At 45.4% G+C, this 25,198-nt stretch overlaps 1 protein-coding gene across 12 annotated transcripts in view; it reads left to right on the forward strand.

The window, feature by feature from the left end:
* Positions 1–25,198, forward strand: part of MACF1 (microtubule actin crosslinking factor 1) — a 255,271-nt gene that overhangs the window by 111,238 nt on the left and 118,835 nt on the right. For 10 of the 12 annotated variants that reach the window (XM_042440379.1, XM_042440382.1, XM_042440387.1 and 7 more), the window contains 29 exons: positions 683–789; positions 1,250–1,369; positions 1,834–1,929; positions 2,474–2,601; positions 3,422–3,515; positions 3,665–3,819; positions 4,205–4,511; positions 4,646–4,774; positions 5,773–5,850; positions 6,579–6,740; positions 7,698–7,802; positions 8,293–8,388; positions 9,018–9,143; positions 12,292–12,297; positions 13,418–13,570; positions 14,258–14,412; positions 14,788–14,914; positions 15,374–15,557; positions 16,361–16,530; positions 17,029–17,207; positions 18,046–18,184; positions 18,791–18,984; positions 19,460–19,622; positions 20,389–20,472; positions 20,974–21,081; positions 21,440–21,538; positions 22,512–22,664; positions 22,875–22,963; positions 23,645–23,780. In XM_042440379.1, the coding sequence (XP_042296313.1) occupies positions 683–789; positions 1,250–1,369; positions 1,834–1,929; positions 2,474–2,601; positions 3,422–3,515; positions 3,665–3,819; positions 4,205–4,511; positions 4,646–4,774; positions 5,773–5,850; positions 6,579–6,740; positions 7,698–7,802; positions 8,293–8,388; positions 9,018–9,143; positions 12,292–12,297; positions 13,418–13,570; positions 14,258–14,412; positions 14,788–14,914; positions 15,374–15,557; positions 16,361–16,530; positions 17,029–17,207; positions 18,046–18,184; positions 18,791–18,984; positions 19,460–19,622; positions 20,389–20,472; positions 20,974–21,081; positions 21,440–21,538; positions 22,512–22,664; positions 22,875–22,963; positions 23,645–23,780 (3,842 nt within the window). The remainder of the gene's footprint in view (positions 1–682; positions 790–1,249; positions 1,370–1,833; positions 1,930–2,473; positions 2,602–3,421; positions 3,516–3,664; positions 3,820–4,204; positions 4,512–4,645; positions 4,775–5,772; positions 5,851–6,578; positions 6,741–7,697; positions 7,803–8,292; positions 8,389–9,017; positions 9,144–12,291; positions 12,298–13,417; positions 13,571–14,257; positions 14,413–14,787; positions 14,915–15,373; positions 15,558–16,360; positions 16,531–17,028; positions 17,208–18,045; positions 18,185–18,790; positions 18,985–19,459; positions 19,623–20,388; positions 20,473–20,973; positions 21,082–21,439; positions 21,539–22,511; positions 22,665–22,874; positions 22,964–23,644; positions 23,781–25,198) is intronic. The other 2 variants (XM_042440381.1, XM_042440392.1) reach the window with 1 other exon arrangement.

A 25,198-nucleotide genomic window follows, 5' to 3' on the forward strand; every position in this document is an offset into this window, starting at 1 on the left:
TGATTGCTAGATCCATTGGTATCTGGCAGCTTCATCCATTCTGGCTTTTAGTCCGAATGTGGAAGGAGCTGTCTAAGGTGGATTCAGCATCCTACTGATGTGGAAGCTGGTGGCTATTACTGGAATGAAGGTTACATAAACTAGGGCAATGCTTATGCCACCAACGTGTATTAATTATGCTGACTGCTAATGCATTTTACTGTCACAGTAGTGTTCTATGTATATTTTACATTCTATTGATGTACATCACTTTGAAATTTTTGGATACAAACTGCATATAAGGAATTGCTTGCAAATAGTAATTCCTTGCAAGTCCCACTCGCTCAGACTTAGAGGAAAGCAATGGTAAACCTCCTCTGGACAAATTTTGCCAACAAAACCTTATGATAGGTTTGCCTTCAAGTTGCCATAAGTAAGAAAAGACTTGAAGGCACACAACAACAACAATAGCAACAACTTTTCTCTGAGATGCTTGGTTTGTACTTTGTGAATCTAGTATATGTCTGTCCTTGCTCTCAGTCACGGACCACTGAATCATGGTCATATTGCATGGCCATGTTGCAGAAAAGAAATATATGTTGTTGACAAGCATCAAAACTGCAACTGGCTTTTGGACTCCCATCCTCTCTGGGTTTTTTTGCTCTGTCCGTTTGACCGCTTTCTCCTATTCTCTTTTCCCCAGATGTCGATGTCCCCTCTCCAGACGAAAAGTCTGTGATTACGTATGTGTCTTCAATTTATGATGCCTTCCCCAAAGTCCCAGAAGGAGGAGAAGGGATCAGTGCCACCGTAAGTCTTACGGCCTCCTTCCCCTTCACTCTGGACCAATGCGCTGGGCAACCTTGGGAGGCCGGGGGCCAGCTTGTGAATCGGGAAACTGGTTTTGGGGCTACTGGGCCAGTTCCCCAGCCCTTTGGTCCCCATACAGGCCAAATGACACCTTCGATGCCGCAGGCCTGACCTGCACTGGTTTTGAATTTTAGCCTGAAGTTTCAATGCCCTGGATCTCCCTTCACTTTCCCTGCCCCTTTTGACAAGTTTGCACCTGTTTGCACTAGACCTGTATTGCATCAGAACCCAAATTGCTCTTTGGGAGCCATTTTCCTAGTATTTTAGAAGACTAAACAGAAATGGCACGCACTCCATTTTGGACAGTCAGTCCTCTCCACTTGACTTCTTCCCTGTGGTTGAATTGGGGCATTAAACTCTTGGTCATCCATTGTACTTCCATCTCTCCTGCTTTCTGTAGGAAGTGGAGACAAGATGGCTGGAATACCAGAACCACGTGGAAACCCTCATCTCCTGGATCAAGCAGCACACGATAATGATGTCTGACAAATCCTTTCCCCAGAACCCTGTAGAGCTTAAGGTAAACGCAGCATCCAAGCTTGAGTCCTATCTGGTTTTGAGTTTCATATATTTGGCCGAGAGAGTTGGTGTGGCGTAGTGGTTTGAGAGTTGGGATACCACTCTTGAGAACAGGGTTCGAATCTCTACTCAGCTGTGGGTGACCATGGACACTCTCTCAGCCTCAGAGGAAGATAAAGGCAAACCCCTTCTAAATAAACCTTGCTAGGAAAACCCCTTGATTGAGTCACCATATAAGTCAGAAATGACTTGAAGCCCCACAACAACAACATATATTTGGTTGGTAATAATCCCAAGTTAGCTTTCTTTTGAGCCCTTAGTTGCAACATCTGAAGTGGCTTCCTCCTCCTTTAGGGGTTCCTTGTGGATGATGGGATGCCTTTTCCCTCCACTTTGTGGTTAATAGCTGTTTGATACGTTGTCCCCTCTGCTGTCAACTCTCTCCTTGACTCTCTGTTCTTGCAGGCACTTTATAACCAATACATCCACTTCAAAGAAACAGAGATCCCAGCCAAGCAGCAGGAAAAAAGGAGCATCGAGGAGCTGTATAAGCTGCTGGAGGTGAGGACTCTTAAGCAGACAGGAGAATAAATCATCATCCATAAGAACAGCTGTGCTTTTGCTTTAAAATAAAACCAAACCAGGGGGGCTTGGATATTCAGCTTTGACTAGGTTTTAAACCATCAAAGCATGACTTTTAAATGGTTAAAATGCATACGCTGTCAAATGCACTGGAGAATTTGGCATTTTGTATGAAACTCTGCTGGCAGTTTTGGTGGAGCAAGTGAGGAAGGAAGTCTCACTGCAGAATTAATGCGCTTCGATATGGCCTTACCTGCCATGGCTCCATCCTATGCAATCCTGAGATTTATAGTTAGTTGTAGCCTCAAACCTCTCTAACAGAGAAGGCTAAGTATCTCACAGAACTACAGATCCCATAGCTGTTAAAGCAGTGTCAAACTACATTAATTCTGCAGTGAAGAGGCAGCTGCTTTTTCCAGTGCTGAAGCTGAAGCAGTGTGTTTTGGACCAGAGGCGGTCTTTGCACACACTTTCCATTCTGTCTCAGGACTAAAAGGCTGCTCTGTCCTTTTGTGTCTTCCAGGTCTGGATTGAATTTGGCCGCCTGAAGCTGCCCCAGGGCTACCATCCCAATGATGTGGAGGAGGAGTGGGGCAAACTCATCATCGAAATGCTGGAGCGGGAGAAGCTGCTGCGGCCGGCCGTGGAAAGGTGCGTAGCAAGATGGAAGCAAAAGCACTGTCTTGCCCACAGTGACCCTTTTTATCCCATCATTTTGTCCTACGAGGGCAATTCTTGCAAAGGACTTTGCTGGCGAAAATTAAGTGGTGTTGGGAAGAGATTCGGCGGCTGAACACACTGTCTGAATTTAAAACAGTATTGAAGACCAGTCTCTTCTGGCAGGCTTATCCAGACCATTTTTAAAATTGTGAAATTTAAATGCTGAACTTGAAATGGGGACTGTTTTAAATTGGGTATGTCTTAAAAAGGTAAAGGTAAAGATGTCCACTTTGAAATTTGTCCTTTTAAATCATTGCATTTTTTAAAAAATTAATGGGTTTTAATTGATGTTCTGCATTGTTAAAACTTGTTGTTGTTTCCTGCCTCGATCCATGGAGCGAGGTGGGTAAGAAATTATGATGATGATGATGATGGTGATGATGATGATGATGATGATAAAAAGATCAAACATACAGGCCCAAATCCAGTCATTGCTCCCAGTTAGACTCTAGTGGCAAGCAGTGGCATTTTTGTCAAATGGGATGCTGCATCTGCTCCGGGCTTTAGTCAGAAATTTAAAGGAGGTTTCTAACAGGGGATAACTAAAACCTAGAGCAGGTTGTCTATCTCTATTAACACGAGAGCCACAGCTGCTATACTCCCCAGCCATAGTCTTTTATCTATGACTGCACTGGGGCAGAACAGAAATACATGCATCCCTTTTTACCCTTATGTATCACTGTAAATAAATAACAACAATTGACAACCTTGTTTTTGCTGGGGTTTCATCCCTCCAATGTTGGTCCCACAGGTTGGAGCTGCTCCTGCAGATAGCAAACAAAATTCAGAATGGGAGTTTGAGCTGCGAGGAGAAACTCACCCTAGCAAGGAATACGTTGCAGGCGGTGAGTTGGCCATTTTTTCTCTTCCCACTCATACGTTTGGCTTCTTTGACCAGATAGTTCTAGTTAGGCTGGCTTAATCCCTACTGGAGATGTGTCCACACAAACCAGTAGTAGTGCTTTAACCACTCTTTAAATGCCCCTCTTGCCAGGATGAAGCACACCTGGAGTCAGGTCAAACGGTGCAGTACGAGTCGGACGTGGTCATGTACCTCCAGGAGTGTGAAGGGCTCATCCGCCAACTCCAAGTGGATGTTCAGATACTCCGGGATGAGAATTACTACCAGCTGGAGGAGCTAGTCTTCAAGTAAGTGGGTGGTTTTGTCTGCAAAGGAGCATATGCCAGCAGTTCTCAACCTGTAAGTTCGGACCCCTTTGGGAGTCGAACGACCCTTTCACATGGGTCGCCTAAGACCATTGGAAAACACTTATTTCCGATGGTCTTAGGAACCAAGACACCGCAATTTTATGGGTGGGGGTCACCACAACATGAGGAACTGTATTAAAGGGTCGTGGCATAAGGAAGATTTAGAACCACTGGCATATAGTTTCTTGGGGTGGAGTGGGGACTTGAGTGCTTTGCTAACTTGTGTTAATGATGCAAAGAGGGAGGTGCCTGTGTTTCATTTTTATTCCAATCTCTCCTGATTATGTTTCATGTTTCTTCCCATCTCTCCTGATTTTTCCCCCAGGATCATGCGCCTCCAAGATGAACTGGTTACCCTGAGACTTGAATGCACCAACCTCTACCGGAAGGGGCACTTTTCCTCCCCATCTGCTTTGGACTTGGTCCAGCCTTCCTCCTTGAGCACCCGGCACCTTAAGGCCGACCCCTTGATGAAGGGGACGCACACCGCCACCGCTGCCACCACTGCTGCCTCAACCTCCTGGTTCCGGAAGCCCATGACGCGTGCCGAGTTGGTGGCCATTTCATCCTCCGAAGACGAGGGCAACCTCCGGTTCGTGTACGAGCTGCTCTCGTGGGTGGAAGAGATGCAGGTGCGTCGCATGACTGAATGCAAAATGGAACTCGAGTGGAAAAGGGTGCTCATGTCAGTGGTGTTTGTGTTGCATGTATGTGGTGATGTAATAACTTGGAAAAAACATTCTTTGCACATTTTGGGTCTTTTCAGATGAAGCTGGAGCGGGCCGAATGGGGGAGTGACTTGCCAAGTGTTGAATCCCAGCTGGAGGTCCAGCGCCACATCCACAGCAGCGTAGAAAACCTGGGCTCCAGTGTAAAAGAGGCCCAGATGTATGAGGTAAGCAGAGAAAGTCTCAACAGTTCAGAAGGCAACAGGGCAAAGGGCAAGCAGCATAACACAGTTTGGGAAGGATTGCAGAGATACTGGGGATGGATGCAAAGGGGAGGACAAAGTATTGTTATTAGTGCTCCAGTTCTCCAGTAACTGAGGACTTCTAGGAGTGTAGGAATTGCCTGGGCTTGGTTTCCTTTGGAAGGAGGTTACTGGAGGGTTAGAGTTACCTTACCCTAACCCTATGGGGAAAATATTTTTTGGAATATTTGCATATACATAATGAGATATCTTGAAGATGGGGCCGAAGTCTAAACATAAAATTCATTTGCATACAACTTATGTATACAATAGCCTGAAGGTAATTTTATACACAATATTTTGAGTAGTTTTGGGCATGAAACCAAGCTTGCGTACAGTGAGCCATCAAAAAGCAAAGGGTATCTCAGCCACTCGTGTGGATGATTTTGGAGTATTTTGGATTTTGGAATTTTGAAGACGTGGGTCTCAACCAGTATTTGTTTGGTATTTTGGTTCCGAAAGTGTGGAAAGGGCTCCCAAAGAGGGTCAAAATGAATTGCATGGGATGAGATGGGACAGCTGGAATCCATGGGTTTGCCTGTCTTACCTGTACTGGAACTCACTATAGTTCCATGTCTTCCCCAAAACCTCTTTGAGTGCTAAACATGGACACATGTTACTACTATAAGGAATGCTTTATTGGTGGTAAACGGGTGGCAGTTACCAGTCTAGTCTTGGATGGTTGAAGGAAATGTCCCCTGAGAACCTGAGTATATGAAGTGGATTATACAGATATCAACAAGGACTCTAAAACCCATCTACCTGGTGGCAGAGGCACTATATACCTTTTCCTGCCCTGTTTATGGATGATTTGAGGGAGTGGAAGGCCAGGGAAAGAGGACCTTTAAAGGGCACTTGTTTCCAGATACCTGCATTTTCCAACTACATTTAGAACTTCTGTTTTATATACCATTTTTTCCTAGGGTAAGATGTCTCAAAATTTCCGCACGAGTTACGCAGAGACACTGGGAAAGCTGGAGGTCCAGTACTGTAAACTTTTGGTGAGTGAACTTTGTGGAGTTTCTTTCTGTGGTCAAAGAAATCTCGGGGAATCCTATATGAATTCCCAAAATCTCTACCTTTTATGTGACATCCCTTCAAATATTTAAAGATGGCAATCATGTCACCTCTCAGTCTTCTTATATTGAGGTTAAACGGACCATGATTCAAAAAATACATTTTCTTGATGCAAGCATCTGTAAAATAAATGTTCATATGTAGCTAAAACTGTAAAATCATCTGGCCATTAAATGACACGCTTGTTTTCCTAACCTCAGGGCGTAAATTTTTATTACAATACTAAAAGCACTCCCATGTCAGTGGGTCAGTGAGTCCATTCCAGGTTTTAATCCTGGCTTTAAAGGAGTGGTGAACCCTGTTGCTAAATAAATTCAGCCAACTTTAAAGCTTGCAAAACCTGGAATGGATTCATGGAAGCCACTGGGTACCATTGAATGCTATAAAATACAGCTACGAAGTGTACAGAAAAGGCAATCTGAAGATCAACTTGCATTTGACAAATGGGAAACAACACTAAGGAGGGCATCTGTGGTGCCTCATGACTCTGTGTGCATTTTAATATATATTGTGAACCACTTTGGGATCCCATATTAGGGAAAATATGGGATAAATAACATAGCATATAGACAAGGAGTGTTGTGGATTCAAAAGCTGTCCTCCTCTGGGCATTGCTGGTGAAAATATGGCAAAATATGTTGTCTTTTCTCAGGAAACGTCCAGTTTCCGCCTTCGCCATCTCCAGAGCCTGTATGAATTTGTGTCTCGAGCGACTGCTGAATTGATTTGGCTAAATGAAAAGGAAGAGGAGGAACTGGCGTATGACTGGAGTGACAACAACCCCAACATGGCTGCCAAGAGGAATTATTTCACGGTGGGTGGGAGCGACTTAGAAATGGGTGAGGATTTGCATTGTTGGCCTTGGGTTGATATCCTCTTGGTTAGTCTCAGTTAAGAGTAGAGATTAATTGAAACGATGGGCGAATGGTGAATCAACTTGTAGGTAAATGCTTTAGTGTCCTTTAGTTGAAGACTAGCTATAGGATTGAGGATTTTGCATTTCTAGTGTGTCTGGGAATAAAGTTGGGAAGCAAAAGTGATGGATGATCTTTCAGCAGAGAACATTTCTCAGATGTTAGAAAAAGTCAGGAGATTTCAGTGTGGAGGTTTCTCCTTACAGTTGGCCCTCCGTATCCACAGATTCTGTATCCATGGAGTCAATCATCCACAATAATTCAGCAACAACAAATTCCAAAAAGCAAACCTTGATTTTTGTCATTTTTATGTAAGGGACTCCCATTTTACTATGCCATTGTATATAATGGGACTCGAGCATCCATCAATTTTGTAATGCACAGGAGATCCTAGTACCAAACTCCAGCAGATAACAATAGTCAACTGTAGCAACCTGAGTAAGATCAGTTTGGCCAAAAGGCTTTAATAGAAAGCCGTATTTTAACTTGACACTGACCTGATTCTAATGTTGGCACCAATTGGGCTTCCAGAAGGAGGAAGGGAGATTCATGGCAACTTTGCATGCCCCCTTCCATGGTAGCAGCTGGTGGCCATGTCCGGAGGAATAGGCTACTCCCATATGGGATTTAACCTGAATTTCAGCAGAGCTGTCCCTCGTCCTGAATCTATTTTTCAGATATGGTTCGGCTCCTTTAAAGTTTGGGCTAGAATCAGAAGTGGATTCACATGCACGCATACCACAGTGAAATAGGAGCCACGGATTAACTGCCATGGATTCACATGGAAAGAGGTTGGCTCTTGACTGGTATTGGTATCAGAGGCATAACTAGACCTTTGCTATGTCTTTGTTGCGCAGGAGCTCACGATGGAGCTGGAAGAGAAACAGGATGTTTTCCGCTCCCTCCAAGACACAGCCGAGTTGTTGTCCCTGGAGAACCACCCAGCCAAGCAAACTGTGGAGGTAAAGTATGGCTTGGCAGGACATGCGCTGGGCCTTCTGGACATGAGCCAGGTGCAGCAGGAGAGCTCCCTTGGGGCCATTATTTGGAGCACCATGTAACCAGGTTGGCAGAGCATTATTATATGGCGCTCCCAATGGGCCACAAGGAAGGCTCTCCCAAAATGCGCCTGCAGCCAGTCAGAGACCATTGGGGTCACAGGAGGGCCCAAAAGGGGGGGAGCATGGGGTGGTTGTTTCTGAATCAAATATAGGAGGTACATTATGTTGATAGGGATGGGGTGTAACCAACCCGTCTTCTTCTTGTTTGCAAAATTTTGCATCCGGAGTTTTTCCCGTAGTTGCCATTTGCTTGCCAGAGGTGACAAGTCAAGAGAGTTGTTTATGAACCGTTGCTGATAACCAAGTTGCCCTTTCCTTTGCTTCGTAGCCACAAGCCCCAGGCATGTGGCCACAATTAGCAATGTGCATTTTCTCATTGTGTTTCTCCCAGGCCTACAGTGCGGCTGTGCAAACGCAATGGCAATGGATCCGGCAATTGTGTCTGTGTGTGGATCAGCATGTGAAGGAGAATACGGCCTATTTCCAGGTATGAAGGGCCTGAGCTTAGAAATCTGTTTCTCAGTATTAATTTGCTCCCATTATTTATTATAGCATTTGCAGAAAAATTGATTTTTGCTTGTTATGGTATTAAGGAAGCAACATGCAAGCATTACTCATTCATTGATCCATATGATAGGTTCACCTTAGGGTCGCCATAACTCAAAAATGAGTTGAAGGCGCACAACAGCAATAACAGTGTGTGTATGTAGAGAGATCTTGTAGCATCTTTGAGACTAATTGAAAGAGAGAAATTGGCAGCATGAGCTTTCCTAGACTTCAGTTTACTTCCGCACAAACCAGATGCAGGCATGCATATATATATATATATATATATATATATATATATATATATATATATATGTGCGCCATTGGTATGTGAGGATGTCAATACAAATTAAAAATCCTTTGTGTATGGAAATGAAGTTGCAGGTCCTGCACAAAGACCAGTTTCCTATGTCTTTGTGCACTAATGACCACTGTTAAAATTGGACCTCACGCTGCCAGTTTTTTCCTTTCATTTAGTCCCAAAGGTGCTGCAAGATCTCTCTACGTATTGATTAACAGGGCTATACCTTTGAATAACAACATATGTGTATGAACGTTGTGCTTTTGCAGTTCTTCAGTGACGCCCGCGATTCAGAGTCGTACCTGAGGAATCTCCAGGACACCATCAAAAGAAAGTATTGCTGTGACCGGAACACCAGCCTGACCCGCCTGGAAGACCTCCTCCAGGACTCCATGGTAGGTGCTTCCTTGGACAAGTCTCAGGGTCACCTTCTTGCAGGAAAGTGCCCTGGGAAGGGCCCAGGCTGAGGTAGCTGGGGCTGATGAGGTGTAGGGCAGGGTCGCCAGAAGCTGAACCAAATACAGTGCACCCGCACCACGCGTGGACGCATTTTACACGGCTTCCAGCTGACACGGAAGCCGCTTGGGGAGAAAAACAATGGCGCCCCACCACATGCATGCACCCCATTATTTCCTATGGGGCTCGAGCATAGGTGGATTTTTACTTGAGCAGGGGGGATCTGGAACGGATCCCACGGGTAAGGAGAGGGCCCACTGTACATCCAATTCACTGCTCCACCTCCTTGCACCTAACTGTTCTAGTCAAGAAGGATGCTGGGGTTTACATGGCACCAGATCCTTTAGGATTTGCTCTTCACCTTCTCTGAAATTGTGACCGCACCCTATTCGTAGTATTTTTGTTTTCCCTGAACAAAACTCCCCAAGTTTGTTTGCAGTTGACTGTATCAGGGTCTTCCTGGCATTTTACCAGCAGCTCCACAGTTTACCAGCAAACAAGGCCAGTTGCATTCTCTGTGGCTTCTCCTTTTTTGATCCTTCCAACGCCTTCCCTGTCAAACTCTCCTTGTGCTTCAGTTCCACACCTTCCTGTCATCCCAGCATGCAGTTTCTTGTCATCTTGCTCATCCTGGTTGCTACCACTGCTCTCAACTCATGGCAATGTCTCACACTGACTCAGCCCATTGGTCCATGTAGCCCAGCGCTATGTGCCACAACCGCCGACGTTTCTCCAGGGTCTTAGGCTGCATCTGCATTGCAGAAGCAATGCAGTTTGACACCACTATGGAATTCTGGGATTTATAATTTTTGTGAGATATTTAGCCTTTGCTTCCATGGAGCTCTGGTGCTAAAACAAACAACAAAGCCCAGGATTCCATAGCATTGAACCATGGCAGTTAAAGGAGCATCAAACTGCATTAATTCTGCAGTGTGGCAGCAGCCTTAGGCAAGGAAGGCAGCAAATGGCTGGTGGCCATTGTGTCAGTGGGGTGAATGAATCCGTACCTTAGCCCAAACTGTAAAGGCAATATCCAAGTCTCTAGTGCAATAGATCCAGCCCATTGGATAGTACTTTTACAGTTCAAACTTAATCCTGGAGTAGATTCCCCAGTGCCACTGACATCTCTTGCCTGAGATTTCTAACCTGGGGACCGAACCTGCAAAGCATGTGCAATGTGAGCTTGCGCCCCTTCCTCCTCACTCTGAGTCAGCCTATAGACCCACCTAAACAGCATTGTCTCCCCTAACTTGTAATAGTGTGTAGTGTGCATGTGCTTTTGTCACCAGGCAACGCTGTGGGATGCATTCAAGCTCGGGGTGAGATGAGGCCTTGGAGCCATAGGACCTAAAATATCGATGGAGAAATTTCCAAAAAGGGGGGGGGGGGGAGGCAGCCTTATTTAGCCATTGCAGCAAACCCAACTGCATTTTGTGGTTTCTTAAAGACAAGCAACTTTTATGCACCAACAGCTTTCATGGTCCAAAATCTGACTTGATGCTGGTGGCTCATGGAGCTTCCCTGGTGTAATTGCCTTATGCCTCCAAATGCTGAACTGTGGCTCCTTCTTCCCATGCTGTGCAACAGCAATGGGGCAATGCTGGAGCACCGTTCCACTCCTTCTGCCACTTGGATTTTCCAATTGAGTGCACCCTTGGATCTGCTTTAGCTGTCATTTTGCAACAGAGGAAGAGGCATTGCCGAAGGAGCTGGTGGATGGCCAGAATCCTCTTCATGTCCTATGCCTGTGGTTGCATTTTCCTCCTAGGATTGTGCGACAGTGGTGCAGGAAGGCAGATAAAATCCTTAGTTCCTTAGTGCCGAACTTTCTTAAAAGTCACTACATCCCTGAGCTTTTCCTTCCTGCCAACAGCACCTGTGCCAGCATGGCTATGCTACTGTAATGCATTCCTAATATTCCAGCCAAAACGCTGCCTGTGCAATGCCCAACCCTGTAGTTTGAGTGATTTGAGCCCTGCTAGACTGATATCCTCCTTACTATTCCTCCGTAGGCAGGCTGCGATAGAGCAGCCATAAATCGAAGATGGCTTGAAAGCACACATCCACAACAGCAGTTCTTAAGTTAGGACTGGCAATTGGATTGAGGTCTGAGTTGATGTTCAGCCCAAAGCAGCTAATGCGGGGTAGGGAGAAAAGCCAAAGGTTTGGTAATGATGTCTGTGAAGAACTGTTAGTGATGGAGTGTGAGCAGGGAGGCTGAGTTGAAGGTTTTACAGTTGCAGTGGGTCCTGTTGAAAGGACCTTAGGCCAAGAGGACCTTAGGTCAAGAGGAAGGATGGTTTGATGAATGCAAAGGGAGTGACTGCTTTGTTCAGAAGGTCTTGTGATGGAGGACAGCAAAGAAGTCAGTTGCACTCTGTTTCACAACCAGGGAAAGTGCATACCATTTGACTTTCAGTAATTGATTCTGTTAGCCAATGGTACTTTTAGGAGGTCAGTAATTTGCTGCTGAGTTTTTGTACTGCAGTGATAATTTCCAGGGTCTTTCCCTCTCTCCTCTCCACAAAAAAGGTGGATTGGGGGAGCAAACCTTGCCTGTTCCTGATCTACACAGTAAATAAAGAGTTTAGTAGGATGTGGGGCTGGAAATCATCCCTGCAGGGAAGTCGTTGGGAGCAGCTGCTGCTTGCTGAGCTGTCTTAAATTAAATGAGAGTCATAGGCAGGAGAGTGGGATGTTTAAAAAGAAAGGGCCAGAGAGAATAGTCACATCCCTGCAGTGCTTGAACAGGAGCCAGTGGTGAGGACTTAAAAGAGGGACCAATGCAAAGTAATCCCTGTTCAATCCCATTATAGTTTTGTAACCACAAAAAGGGACATGTGCCTAGGACCAAAGAAAGAAGCCTCAGTACAAGATGTCCCCTGTCTCTACATTGCAAAATTTAAACCTGGCAAGACCTGGAGTTGTGCTTGCTGCAGACCTTGAGTGCTTGTGTGAGCCACTTTTGCTGTGTAGCGTTTCTGCAGATAGAAATGAAAGCTCAAGCTTCTGTGTGTGTAGATGCTGCCTTGATCATAATGAATGAGTTAAAGTTGTATTTCTTCCAATCATGCTCCCCTGGGACAGGCAAAGGTAGCTTGATTTTAAGCCTTTCTTTCTTTCTCTCTGTCTTCTTTCTTTCTTTCACTCTGTCTTGTTCTTTCTTTCTTTCTCTCTGTCTTGTTCTTTCTTTCTTTCTCTTCTTCTCCTATTCTTTCCTCCTTTTTAAGACTACACTTGAATATAGTACTGTTTCTTTAGTAGGTTCTAAGCCACTTAAGTAAATGCATCATCCCCCCAAAAGTTATTTTCCACAAAGTTCTTTCATTTCCTTATTTTACAAAGAAAAAAAACAACCCAGCATTTTTTGAAAGAATTTCATTTCACGGAACAAAATGGGCTTGGGGTCTTGTTTCACTGTGCCAGCATCGCAGAGATAAACCTGAATTTTGGGCCTGGTAGTAATGTACCTTTGTTTTTGTGGGGAGTGGGACCAAGGAGGGGTTAGGAGATCGTGACTGTGAATTCTGCTAGTGGCATACACAGGTGTTAAGTCCACCTTACATCTGCATATGTCATTTTTTGGTTTTGTTACTGTGGAGGTTGAACATCTCCTCCTCCGCAACAACCAAAGCAGCCCTCCAGACTTACTGTAAACCTGCTGCGGCTTCCTTTCCCCATTTTGATCAGAGAAGATCAGAGAAGCCAGACATGAAATGGTTGCATCTTCTACTGACACCTTGTGGGGGACTCCAGCAGATCTCAGTGGATGATGGGATCATTTTACATGTCTGTTTACAGAGACACAGCTAGATGCTTCTCCAATCCACTCTCTAGCAGCCTCTGAATGGCCATAGGAATGGCTGCAGTGGTTTAACAATAAGTGTAAAGTTGGTGAATAGCCAGCTCTGCTGGGCCATATTGATTGGTAGCCATTGAATGTCATTGAATATCTGGCATAATATTAAAGATGAATTGATTTTTTTTGATCTCCTTGTCTCCTTTTGCCCACTGAAAGAAGTTGCAAATGAGTCTGCACATTAGGTGTACATGCATCCTTTCTGTCTCTTTCTCTCACATACACACACTTGTTCCTGACAAAATATTCATTTTAGGGGGGAGGTAATGGGTAAAGAATTTATATTCATTTTTGGGGTCCCTTTGGTCTGCCCCCTTCCTTTCCCAACCAACCTTTGTCTTTACTTTTGGACAGGATGAAAAGGAGCAGTTGATCCAGTCCAAGAGTTCTGTGGCCAGTCTGGTGGGCCGCTCCAAGAGCATTGTCCAGCTGAAGCCACGGAACCCCGACCACATTTTGAAGAACACCATCTCCGTGAAGGCCATCTGCGACTATCGCCAGATAGAGGTGTGTGGGGTGTTGGTGATGGTAATAAAGTCCCACACAGATTTATTGTATTATTCCAGTGATGGTGCACCTTTTACAGACCAAGTGCCCAAACTACAACGCAGACCCCACTTATTTATTGCAGAGTGTCACGTCCCTCTGGCTTTCTAATAAGAAACTCTGGCAAACTCTGTGCTAGGGCGACAGCATGTGCGCCCACAGAGAGGTCTCTGAGAGCCACCTCTGGCATGCGTGCCATAGGTTCGCCATCACTGTATTATTCCATAAGTTATTTGTTTAATTGGAGAATGTCTTAGAGTCTGGATTGGGGTGGGCAACTGTGGTGCTGTGTGGCTGCATGGACTGTCAAAAACGTGAATAAATAAAATAAAGCAAAACTAGAAGTGACTGGAAGTCTAGCAATGTAGAGTTCAAGGGCCACAAAAACCTTGGGGGCCGAATGTGGCCCCAGGGCCACCCATTGTATGAGATGCTTATTGTCCATCAGGATGGGCAACTGTGGCCCTCCAGATGTTTTTTGACAGCTACTTCCCACAATGCCTCAGTATTGGTTGTGGGAACTTTATTGCCAGAAAACACTTAGATTCCATGATGGTTTGGATCATTTTAGGGGAATGGGTAGGACATGTGGCCATTTGAACACTTTCTGGACCACTGAAAGAGTGTCACTTTGGTTTGCTCACTCAGATCACCATCTGCAAGAATGACGAGTGTGTCCTGGAAGACAATTCTCAGCGGACCAAGTGGAAGGTCATCAGCCCCACTGGGAACGAAGCCATGGTCCCGTCTGTTTGCTTCCTGGTGCCTCCTCCCAACAAGGAGGCCATTGATGTGGCCTGCAGGTAAAGCCATCCTGACCAGTAGGTTACGTGGGTTTTTTGTTGGACTGCTTGCTGTCTTTGGACTGTGGAAACTTGATACACAAATGTGCAGAACCCTGAGACAGATGCATTTCCTTGGGGCAGAGGTGGATACAGCCCATTGTCACCTAGCCCCAGAGCTTCCAGGTGTACAAAACCTCTGCTCATTGTGGGATGCCAATGTGTCAAAGCTGATGCTGAAAAGTTCATTACAGTGGCACGGCGAAACCTAATAGTGCAAAATATAATGGAGCTCTCCAAGACGCTAGATCTAATTTTTGTGTGTGAAGTGGATGGAAGCATCCTGGACAGCTCTTTCAAAGGCTTTATTCTTCCTCTCTTTCTTCCCGTTTATAGAGTGGAGCAGCTGTACCAGAAAGTGATGTCCCTCTGGCACCAGCTCCATGTCAACATGAAGAGCCTTGTCTCCTGGAACTACTTGAGGAAAGACATCTCCATGGTCCAAGGCTGGAATGTGGAGAAGGTAATGCTGAAAAAACCACTCGAGGTACTCTGGGATGACACGCATGCCAATGAGGAAAAGGCAAGAGATTACCCATACCAATTAGATCTATCTATCTACACCCTAAAAGCACCAGATCCCATGTGATTTTGGAAGCTAAGTAGGGTCAGCCCTGCTTATTACTTGAGTGGGAGAATGCCAACAAAGACCAGGTGCTGGAGGCTCTATTTCAGAGGAAGGAACTGGCAAAACTATTTCTGAATATTCCTTGCCTAAGAAAACCCCATAAAATTCATGCATTCTCCATAAATTGGCAGGCAGCTTGAAGGAACGTTGGACCTAAATATCCTGAATGCTTCAGTTCCCATCCGTTCATAGATGGGATGTCGTCTTCTAGTAAAATTAGACTCACAAAGTAATACAGCACCGTCGGTGTGGTGAACCTGATCTATCTTTGTGTGTCTGTTTTGGGTCCCATAGCTGAGGGCTTTGCCCCCCGGGGAATGCCACCAGTCCATGAGGAACTTGCAGGTGCACTATGAGGACTTCTTGGAGGACAGCCAGGATTCGGAGCTCTTCTCTGTGGCCGATCGGCTGCGCCTGGAAGAGGAGGTAGATGCAAGCAAGGAGCATTTCCAACAGCTGATGCAGTCCATGGAAAACGGTACGCTTACTGAGATGGGGTTCCTGCAGGGAACAAGCCTCAAGGGAAGGAGGGTGTTAGCAGGATCAGAGAAGAGCAGGACCAAAGGAGATAAGAGCTGGCTGCTCCCGGCATGGCCTCAAGCTTGATTTCTGTGCCATGGCTTAAACAATCTGCCTCTTCCTCCATTGGCTGGGCCATAGTCACAGGCTTGCATTTGCTCACGGTATTGTTAGTTTTGCTCTTTGGAAGGATATCTATTCAAGCGGATACCTCCTTTTTACTAAAGGGTGGTGAAGCCACACCACATTTTGCAGTCTTATAGGAGCAATCCAATAGGTATTGGACCTTCAATGGCTCCCTTACATGGATCCATCAGTCCGAAGTAACAGAGGCACCAATCACCTCTGGTCCATTGTCACAAAGCCAGGTCAAGACGCTAGTGGTACCTTAAAGCAGTGGTGGCTGGCATCTCTCATGTCAACCTGGAGATATTCATGAGCCTAAATACCCTAAAGCACCAGATCCCACCCGATCTTTGAAGCTAAGCAGGGTTAGTCCTGGTTAGTACTTGGATGGGAGACCACCAAGGAATATCATGTACTTTAGGCTCTATTTCAGAGGAAGGAACTAGCAAACCCACCTCTGAGGACTTGAAGTCTTTAAGGTGCCAGAGCCGTCTTTATTGTATTTTGATCCCAAAGCAGTAAAGGGCAGATTGTTTCCAAAGCACATTCATCTTCTTTGACTCATCTTCTTAGTGCTTGAGATCCTTCATGGACAATTTCAATTTTCTTGCTTTTGTTAATGCTTGTTTGGAGCAGAGGACAAAGACGAGACGGCTTCTCGGACGTACCTCTCCGAGCTGAAAAACATCCGCCTTCACCTGGACGAATGTGAGCAGCGGCTGGTGGGCACCATCCGTACACCGAGCAGCACCAGAACAGATGGGGATGCCTTGCAGGAAAATACCTTCCGGATCGCTGAGCAGGAGGTTGGTGTTTCCAGATGGTGAGGGTGACGTTGTCCCATGAGAATTTGCCCTGTGCCCAGAGGTGCCCATTTTTCCCCAGTAGATCTTCTCTAGATGGGACTTGCAATTAGATTCAGGATCAGATCTTTAAGACAGCATTTTAAAAATCCTATTCAACAGGAGTAAACTTGAGGAAAGGATTCTCTGGACAGAGGATGGACTTCACCTTTCTAAAAACTGAGAACAATGGCATACCCTTCATAAGAATCTATTGCAGATTTTGGGTACCACCACTGGAAGAAAAATCCCTTCCTTCCCATCCATCATACATGATACAGTATTTTGCAATAGCAGACAATATAAAAACATTGTAAATGTGTGAATTAGTGATATAGCTGGCAGTGGAGAAACCTGAAGGAGGTCATTAGGTCCTAAGGTGTGGGATCACTGCTGTGTAGAGATATGCCATGGAAGGTCTATATCTCTGCTTTTGCTGGCTAACACCAATTCTCTCTACAGCGGTTGAAGGAAGATTTGCAAAATCTGAAGGCAGACATGGAGCAGCTTTCTGAGAGATGCAACATTTTCCTGCACAAGTCTCCGACCGGATCCAGCACCCCACACCTCCGATCTGAGCTGAACCTGCTAGTGGAAAAGATGGACCACATCTATGGGCTTTCTTCCATCTACCTGGACAAGTGAGTGCTCACTGTTCTTCACTCTCATCCCTAAACACTTGATTAGGAAGCTGACTTGTGCCCAGTCAGACCAGTGGACAGGTTTTTCTGCAAGTGGTTTTCCTGAGTCAGGGATGGGTTGCTGGGAGGAGGGCATTAGCATCTTGATGGGTTTTGCAAGGATGGGTTTGTTCAGTCACAGAGAATTCGGTAGGTATTTTGCAAAAACTGCAAGGAAAATTTCTGCAGCTTTTCAATGCCAGTGTTCAAAGACATCCTTTGCTTCTTTATGATCAATGTGAATAACTCAGCAGCTGTAGATTCCTGAAACGTGTGTGGAGTTCAAATGAACTAGATGGCAGTTCATCTCTCGACAGAGCTGGGATGTTCACTCTGGTGAAAAAGGAATCTATTTCTCTTCCCTCGCTCTTGCCCATCAATATCCATTTATACTGGGATGGGCAAAGTGTGGCCCTGGAGCCACATCTGACACTGCCAAGTTGTTTTTTACAGCCCCCAATATTCACAAAACTGGTTTCCCTTTTCCTGGGAGGAAAACTATAGGTTAACTGCCTCTGCTGAAATCCTCCAGGATCAGTGATTTGCCCTTTCATTATATTGCAAGTGTCCTATCTGTCCTCATTAAGTAGTTAAAAATACCGACTTTTTCAAAACAAGAAATGGATTTCCAACCATTTTTAGATTGGTGGGTTTTTTTCCTTTGTATTTTTGCATTTTTATCAGCATTTGTGATCCCCAGACCTTCCTCAGACTTGCCACACCTGAACTTTGCAATCAAAATGTCAGCATTTCAGGAAATGATGTCCCTCCTCCTTGCCTTTCTTTTGGGATTCAATAGGTTAAAGACGGTGGACGTCATCATTCGAAATACTCAAGGAGCTGAGTCTTTGGTCAAGGGCTATGAGGTGAAGCTCAGCCAAGAGGAAGCTGTGCCAACTGACCTGGCCACCATTCGCTCTCACCGGACCACTTTGCAGGTCAGTAGCCATCGTCATCTAATGCTTGTATTGCATTGTTGCACAACCAAATGCATACCTGGATGCATATCTGCACTCATGATAGCACTGCAAACGTAAATAAATACATCTCTTTTGCATTTGACAAAAATACCTAACTGCTTCTGTCAGGGAATGTACGCATCCGTATGGTTCTCAACAGGATCTCCATGTACCATGTATATGTACTGGTTATTTTGTTAGGATCCACATTTTGCATGCCGAAACTGTGAACCTTGGAGGAGGTCCAGAGAAGGAGAAATAGGGAGAGAAGTGGTGTTTGTTTTCTCTCTCCATTTAGATCCTTTGTTACATGCTCCTGAGTTTGACCCTCAACTTATCCATGGGTCATATTAAAATCCATGATTTTGGTCCCAAAACCTGCCCTTGACTTATACACAAATATATACGATACTTTAGTTACTGTAATCCACCCTGAAGTCATTGAATGAAGGCTGGACCAAGTACCTAAATCAATAAGATTTAAAAATGGTAGCTGGAAGCTGGACTTCCCAATGAGTGGCATTGGGTTGTTAGCCTGTTTTTCAACCCAGTGGGTCTCACTCTCTCTGCCTTGTAACGTTACAGCAATGGATCGGCGAAGTGAAAGAGAAGAAGACCGTCTTCACAGCGTTGGAAGATGACTTGGCAAGAGCCAAAGTGGTGGCAGACCAGCTCTACCGCCTGAAACAGGAGCGCAGCGTTGACCTGGAGCGATACCAAGAGAAAGGGGCCCAACTATGGGACCGATGGCAAAGGGTCAGCCTCCAAATTGAGACTCGGTGAGTGCCTCTTCTAGTCACTGGGAAAGGTTTCATTTTCATCCGCTACAATGCATAGTTTCATGAGGTTTCTCCCTTCTGAGTGAGAGTTTTAGTTAATTTTTAAATCCGTTTGGTTTTTTTTGGTGCAAACTCCACCTGCAATTTTGCACATATCATATTTATTTGCATCCTGCTCTTTTCCCAGAACTGGGACTCAGAGCAGCTCACATCATTAAAAGAACACAGGTGAGCCCTGGCACTTTTAATGGCGCTCGCACTCGTGGTGCATGTGCAGGAGCACACCATCATAGAAAACAATGGGATTTGAGGTCCTGCATTTTTTCCTTTATGTGAGGGAGTATGGAACAGATCCCCCACATATACGAAGGGCACACTGTAATAAAGCATTTGACATTTAGAAGTTTATATGCGTTCTCCCTCGGTCTCCACCATCTTTCATGCCCCCCCCCCCTATTTTTAAATCTCTTGACAGCCATTCAGATCTGGAGGGCATTGAGGATGTTCTGAGTGATTATCGGAACTGCCATGGGGCCCTGATCCAGTGGATCGAGGAAACCACGGCGCAGCAGGAGCGGATGAAGCTGGGGCAGGCGGAAGACAGCCGCATCCTTTCGGAGCAGCTCAGCCAACAGATGGTAAGGCTTCCAGTGCCCCAAAGAAACCGAAGGGTTTGGAGATATACGGGAATCACCCTCTCCGGTTTAGGATTCCTGAAAATGGAATCCTCTCCAGAATTTGCAGTCTACATAATTATTTGCAATGTCTTGTGGCATAGTGGATGGAGTATTGCACTCAAGAAATCCAGAATTCGAATTCCTGCTTGGCTGGAGGGACCTTGCGTGCAACCTCCACTCTCTCAGCTTCAGAGGGAGGCAATGTAGTCTGAAGAAATCTTGCCAAGAAAACCCTAGGATAGGGATGCTGGAAGTCAGTTGACTTGAAGGCACATAACAAGAGAGCCTGCAAAGCATACGTAGTGGTTTGAGGGTTGGACTAGGACTCTGGGAGACCAAGGTTCGAATCCTTGCCCAGCCATGGAAACCCATAGGGTGACCTTGGGCAAGTCAGTCTGAGAGGATGGCAATGGGAAACCTCCTTTGAACGAATCTTAGGAGCCAGCATAGTAAAGTGATTTGAGATTTGGACTAGGACTCTGGGAGACCAGGGTTCCAATCCTTACACAGCCGTGGGAACACACTGGGTGAGAGACTCCCTCAAGCTTGAAAGAAGGCCATTGAAAGCCTCCTCTGAAGAAATCGTGCCAAGGAAAGGCTAGGAAAACTGCATTTTGTGAGTTTATGACTGACCACTCAAGAGAACCACAGTTACCTGTTAGAAACCTGTTCTCCCAGTTTGTAGCCATGAATCTGACAAATGCCTTATCTGTTGTTCAATTTGAAGGCCCTCTTTGCTGAAATAGAGGCAAATCAAGCCAAGCTGGACCAGTGTCAGAAACTGTCTCAACAATATTCGGCAGCCGTCAAGGTAACACAACGTCCCGGTTGCGGCCAATACGGAAATGTTGGCATTGATCGGTTTGATTGGGGTTTGCTTTATAGCCTCCTTTGCTGTCAGATCTGGAATCCAAGGCCATCAGAAAATTAAAAACAGAGATAAGTGAAGGGAATGGGAATGGGATTGAGGAGAGTTGAAAGGAGGAAAGGGATGGGAGACAGATGATAATGGGAAAGAAAGAGAAGGAAATGGAAAGGTAAATGAAAAGGGATTTATTTTGAAGAGATTGTATAAGGATGTGAAGTAAGGGTTTGGTATGTTAGTATGTATGGCTATCATGTTGAGGTACTCTTAAACTGTAATGTCAATGTGTCTGTTGAAGTAAAAGCAGTTTTAAAAAGCATCTGTTTGGTGAACAAAAATATATAGTGCAGCACTTTGCAACCTATGGGCGTTTTTCATTTTAGACAGTACTAAATAGTGGAAATGAAACCCACTGACCTCCCATTTTGCCCGTGTTTCTATTCTCAGGACTATGAGCTGCAGCTGATGACGTACCGTGCCTTTGTGGAATCGCAGCAGAAGTCCCCTGTGAAACGCCGGCGCATGCTTTCCTCCTCTGACACCATCACGCAAGAGGTGAGGCATGGCCCAGAATGGACTTTGCCTTTCTTTTCTTTTCTTTTCTTTATTTGCTTTTAGACCAGGCCAAAGGTTGGGGCAAGGAGCTGACACACAAGTGGTGCCAAACTGCATCGTTTTTACAATGTAGATCAGTGGTTCCCAAACTTTGGTCCTCCAAGTGCTTTGGACTTTAGCTCTCAGAATTCCTGACTGTTGGCCAAGCTGGTTGGGGCTTCTGGGCATTGAAGTCCAAAACAAACGGAGGACCAAAATTTGGGAGTCTCTGGTATAGATGCACCCTTAACCTGCATACAAAAAGATGTCCATCTTCCTTGTGGTTCTATGTCTCCCTTTCTTCTTCCTTCTCTCCCAGTTCATGGATCTACGGACGCGCTACACAGCCCTGGTGACGCTGACCACACAACATGTGAAGTACATCAGTGACGCCCTACGGCGACTAGAAGAAGAAGAGGTGAGGAGGGATTTCACAAAGATTCTTTTGCATCCTTGGCTGTGGGGTTTCCTAGATCATCTTGGGTTTATTTTCTCTCCGCGAATTTGAACAGGACTGCAACATATAGGAGTGCGTTGGATGGTGCAGAGCAGCTGTGGGGAGTCATGCCATCCACATGGGTTGCTTTGGTGTAGTCCGCAACCCCAACTGCCTATCAACCCCAAGACATCATAAACATCATTTATAAAATGGGGAACCACATCTCCAGGGGTTTCCAGGAGGTGCAATGATTCCCTTTTTCACTCTTCTGGGTCCCACAACACCCACAAAGGCCAGAAATAGAGAACTATCCTCCTAGAAGAGGTGTTCTGGTGGTTACTCCCAGTTCTGTGAAGTCCTGAGAATGTGGAAACAGTCCTCTATGGCCACCCACTTCTATGCAGAGTTACAATGGAAAACTGAAGGCCTGTCTTGAAGCACTTTGGGCATAGTCTCCTCTCATTAAACCAGAATTGTAGCCTTCCAGCTGTTGTTGGGAGTGTAAATCCCATTACTCTTCAGTAGGCTATTCTGGGTAAGCCTGGTGGGAGTTGTAGTCCCAACATTTGGAAGATTGCACAATTCCTGCTCTTGCCTTAGGTCCACTGTGGAGAGGTTGTTCCCAGAGATACAGCTTTCTGATCTTCTGGGTTGGCTGCACATCCTTCCTCGCCCTTGGATTGTCAAGGCAGATTAACAGTGATTTCCTTTACACAATCTGCACTGTCCTCACTCTGTTACTGAAACTGTGTGTCAGTTAGTGAGCGTTCAGTGGCATCATGACAGCATAGCCAAAATTTGGCATGGTCTTGAAGACTGGCAACCTGCAGTCAGTTCTTAAAAATTTTTTCCTGTGAGACTAAGAAGCATTTGCTTCCACTAGTTAAAAGGCTTCTCCATGCGCCAATGTAACAAGCGTTGCACATCCTTTTCTTGTTGTTCCTGTTTGCAGAAAGTTGTGGAGGAAGAGAAGCAGGAGCGTGTGGACAAGGTGAAGGAACTCCTGGGTTGGGTCACAAGTTTTAAGCAAAGTGCACAGTTCAAAAGCATCCCACCAAAGAGCAAAGAGCTGGGCGATATCGAGAAGTCCATCTTGGAACAGCAGGTACATAGCGGCACATGTATGTGTATGTGTCCATCACTTTGGTTTTGGGGCTTTCTTCATTGTTATATGTGGGCCCTAGAGCGGTTTTGCTGACCTGGTCTGTCCACATTTGCTAGTCTGTTTCCCTTGAGTTTCTTCCCATGTTGTTTCTTTGGTGTGTACCCATCCTCCTTATTCTTTTGAACATGACTTTCTCCTTGTTGTCCTCAGGTTCTTAATGAGGAACTGGCTGCAAAGAAGGAGCAGGTCTCAGAAGCCATTAAAACCACGCAGATCTTCATTGCAAAGCATAGCCACAAGTAAGTCAGGAAGAGGTCACCTTGAATCAAGACAAATGAAATTGCTTGGCTTAGGATGGGTTTTGATCTGGCAAGAGTGGTTGGGAGGCCTTAGGACACTTGCTGTTTTTATTTATTTACCATGGGCCCTTGTTATCAGCTGGGGTTTAGTTCCAGGATCCCCCGTGGATAACAAAATCGGTGGTTGCGCAAGTCCCATTAAATACAATGGCATAGCAAAATGGTTTCCCTTATATATCGAAGTAGGAGTGTTTTCTCTTCCCAAAGGAAGGAGATCAAGGAACAAAATGGAAAGATGGCAATTTTTAAATCCCCCTCCTCTGAATTGTAAGATGCATAGACACTGTCCCAGGAAAGTAAAGGTGCAAATCAGAAGAACAAGTCTTGTAGTACAAGAGTGATACTTGTGTTAAATTGTCTTAAGTAGCTACAGAAGGCCCTCTGCTCAAGATTTGGGGAAGCTCTTGCTGCTCAGAGTAGGAAGTACTGGGTGATCCAGAAAGAACGGTGCAGAAGTAAAATTGTTCTTATTTGGTTTTGCTCCATTCTTTTTGAATCATCCTTTATTGAACTGCACTGATCCCTTGATGGCAAGGTTCTTCTCTTTTGAGTTGGTGACTGCAACCCACAATGGTATTCTAGAATGCCAAATTTGCTCATCTTGCCATGTGTCCTTTGCAGGCTTTCTGGCCAGGAGAAGGAAGAGATTTCGGACCAGCTGAATGTCCTGCAGGCAACGTACAACCAGCTCTGCTCCGAATCCACAGAGCAGCTTCAGCAGCTGCAAAGCCACATGGCTCAGGAGACAGCCCACAAGGTAGCCACTTCCTCATCCTCTCTTTCCCTCCTTCACAGGATCTCCCCACATCTGCCCTGTTCCTATCCCAGGGGGTTTTGTGGGAGAGCGAACCTCTTCTCCGTTGGCACGTTTATTTTCATGCACTCAGCCTGTTGGCTTTCAGAAATTCATGCAAGCCATTTTGCCTCCCTCTATCAAATTCTGAAGAGAATAATCTGGTTGTTAACATTTCCAAGTTTGCTGTTCATATTGATTGTTAGAAATTAACGTTGATCTCCAGCATCAAAAATTGGAAGCTCTGAACATGGCTTGAAAGCAAGGATGAGAGTTATGCAACCCTCTAGATCTTATTAGATTGCAGCTCCCAAGAGCACTCTTGCTATTTTGACCAAGGTTGCTGGGGCTTGAATCCCAATAGCACTCACCTGCAAAGCATCATGTTTTCCAGCCCTATTTTGAAAAGAGGAATCACAAGAGCAGATAGAAATTTCCAAGTGTTATAGGCAACAAAAGAAGAAAGAATGAGTGAGAATGATAGGCAGCAGGTTGATGGGCAGAGGAATAAATCGGTACGTTCACAGAGGGAAAAAGAAGAAAAGCCAGTTAAGAAAACAACTGAAGTACCGTTCAGATTTCTAACCAGAAGCATGCAAGAGGAAAGTGGACTTCTCTCTCCCACTTCCCACCACGTTGTCCCACATTATTCCAACTGTAGGATCCTCCTTTGACCAAAAACTGAACCTTCCTTCCATCTATTTCTCCTGCGCTCCTCTGAGCCCCCACTTTATGCCTTTCGCCCCTTGTGCGCTCAACCAAATGTCTATAAACACCCGTCCTACCTCTGTCCCTGGTTTGTTATTGTTCTGGTGTACTACCTGGATGTATATATACAACTGTATATTGTGTGTATTTGAATGTGTTGTTCATGTGTCCCACACAGTATGCGTATCTCTGTGGGGTTGTGTTTTCTCCTTAACGCTTGCTAGCTACCTGCATTTCGAAGCACTGGCAGATTTTCCTTTGGAGACACCCATACACAGAAGACACTGTTTTTAAATGGCGGTGTTGCCACCAGGTTGATGTTTCTGCTACAGCACCTTTAGGCTGCATTATTTTGGCTTTCACAACTGAGAGACCAACATGGGGTATGAGTCCCTTGTTTTCAGTTTTACAAGGATACGGCATGCTCTCCTCTCATGAAAAGCAAAGGCTCCTGAGGCATGTCTGTCCAGCTTCAAAGGGTCACTGCTGCATCTGAAGCAATAGAGCTGCAAATAATGCAAAGGTGGGAATTGTTTGGCTGTCCAGCAGTTGAAGAACTACAGGTGATGGAGTCCAGCAACATCTGGAGGGCCAAATGATTCCTGCCTTGAGAATAAAGAGAGACAAGAACGTAATGCAGAATGGGGAGTGGATTTCTCCTTATTAATTGAGAC

Source organism: Sceloporus undulatus, chromosome 9 (genome assembly GCF_019175285.1).
Source record: "Sceloporus undulatus isolate JIND9_A2432 ecotype Alabama chromosome 9, SceUnd_v1.1, whole genome shotgun sequence".
NCBI lineage: Eukaryota > Metazoa > Chordata > Lepidosauria > Squamata > Phrynosomatidae > Sceloporus > Sceloporus undulatus.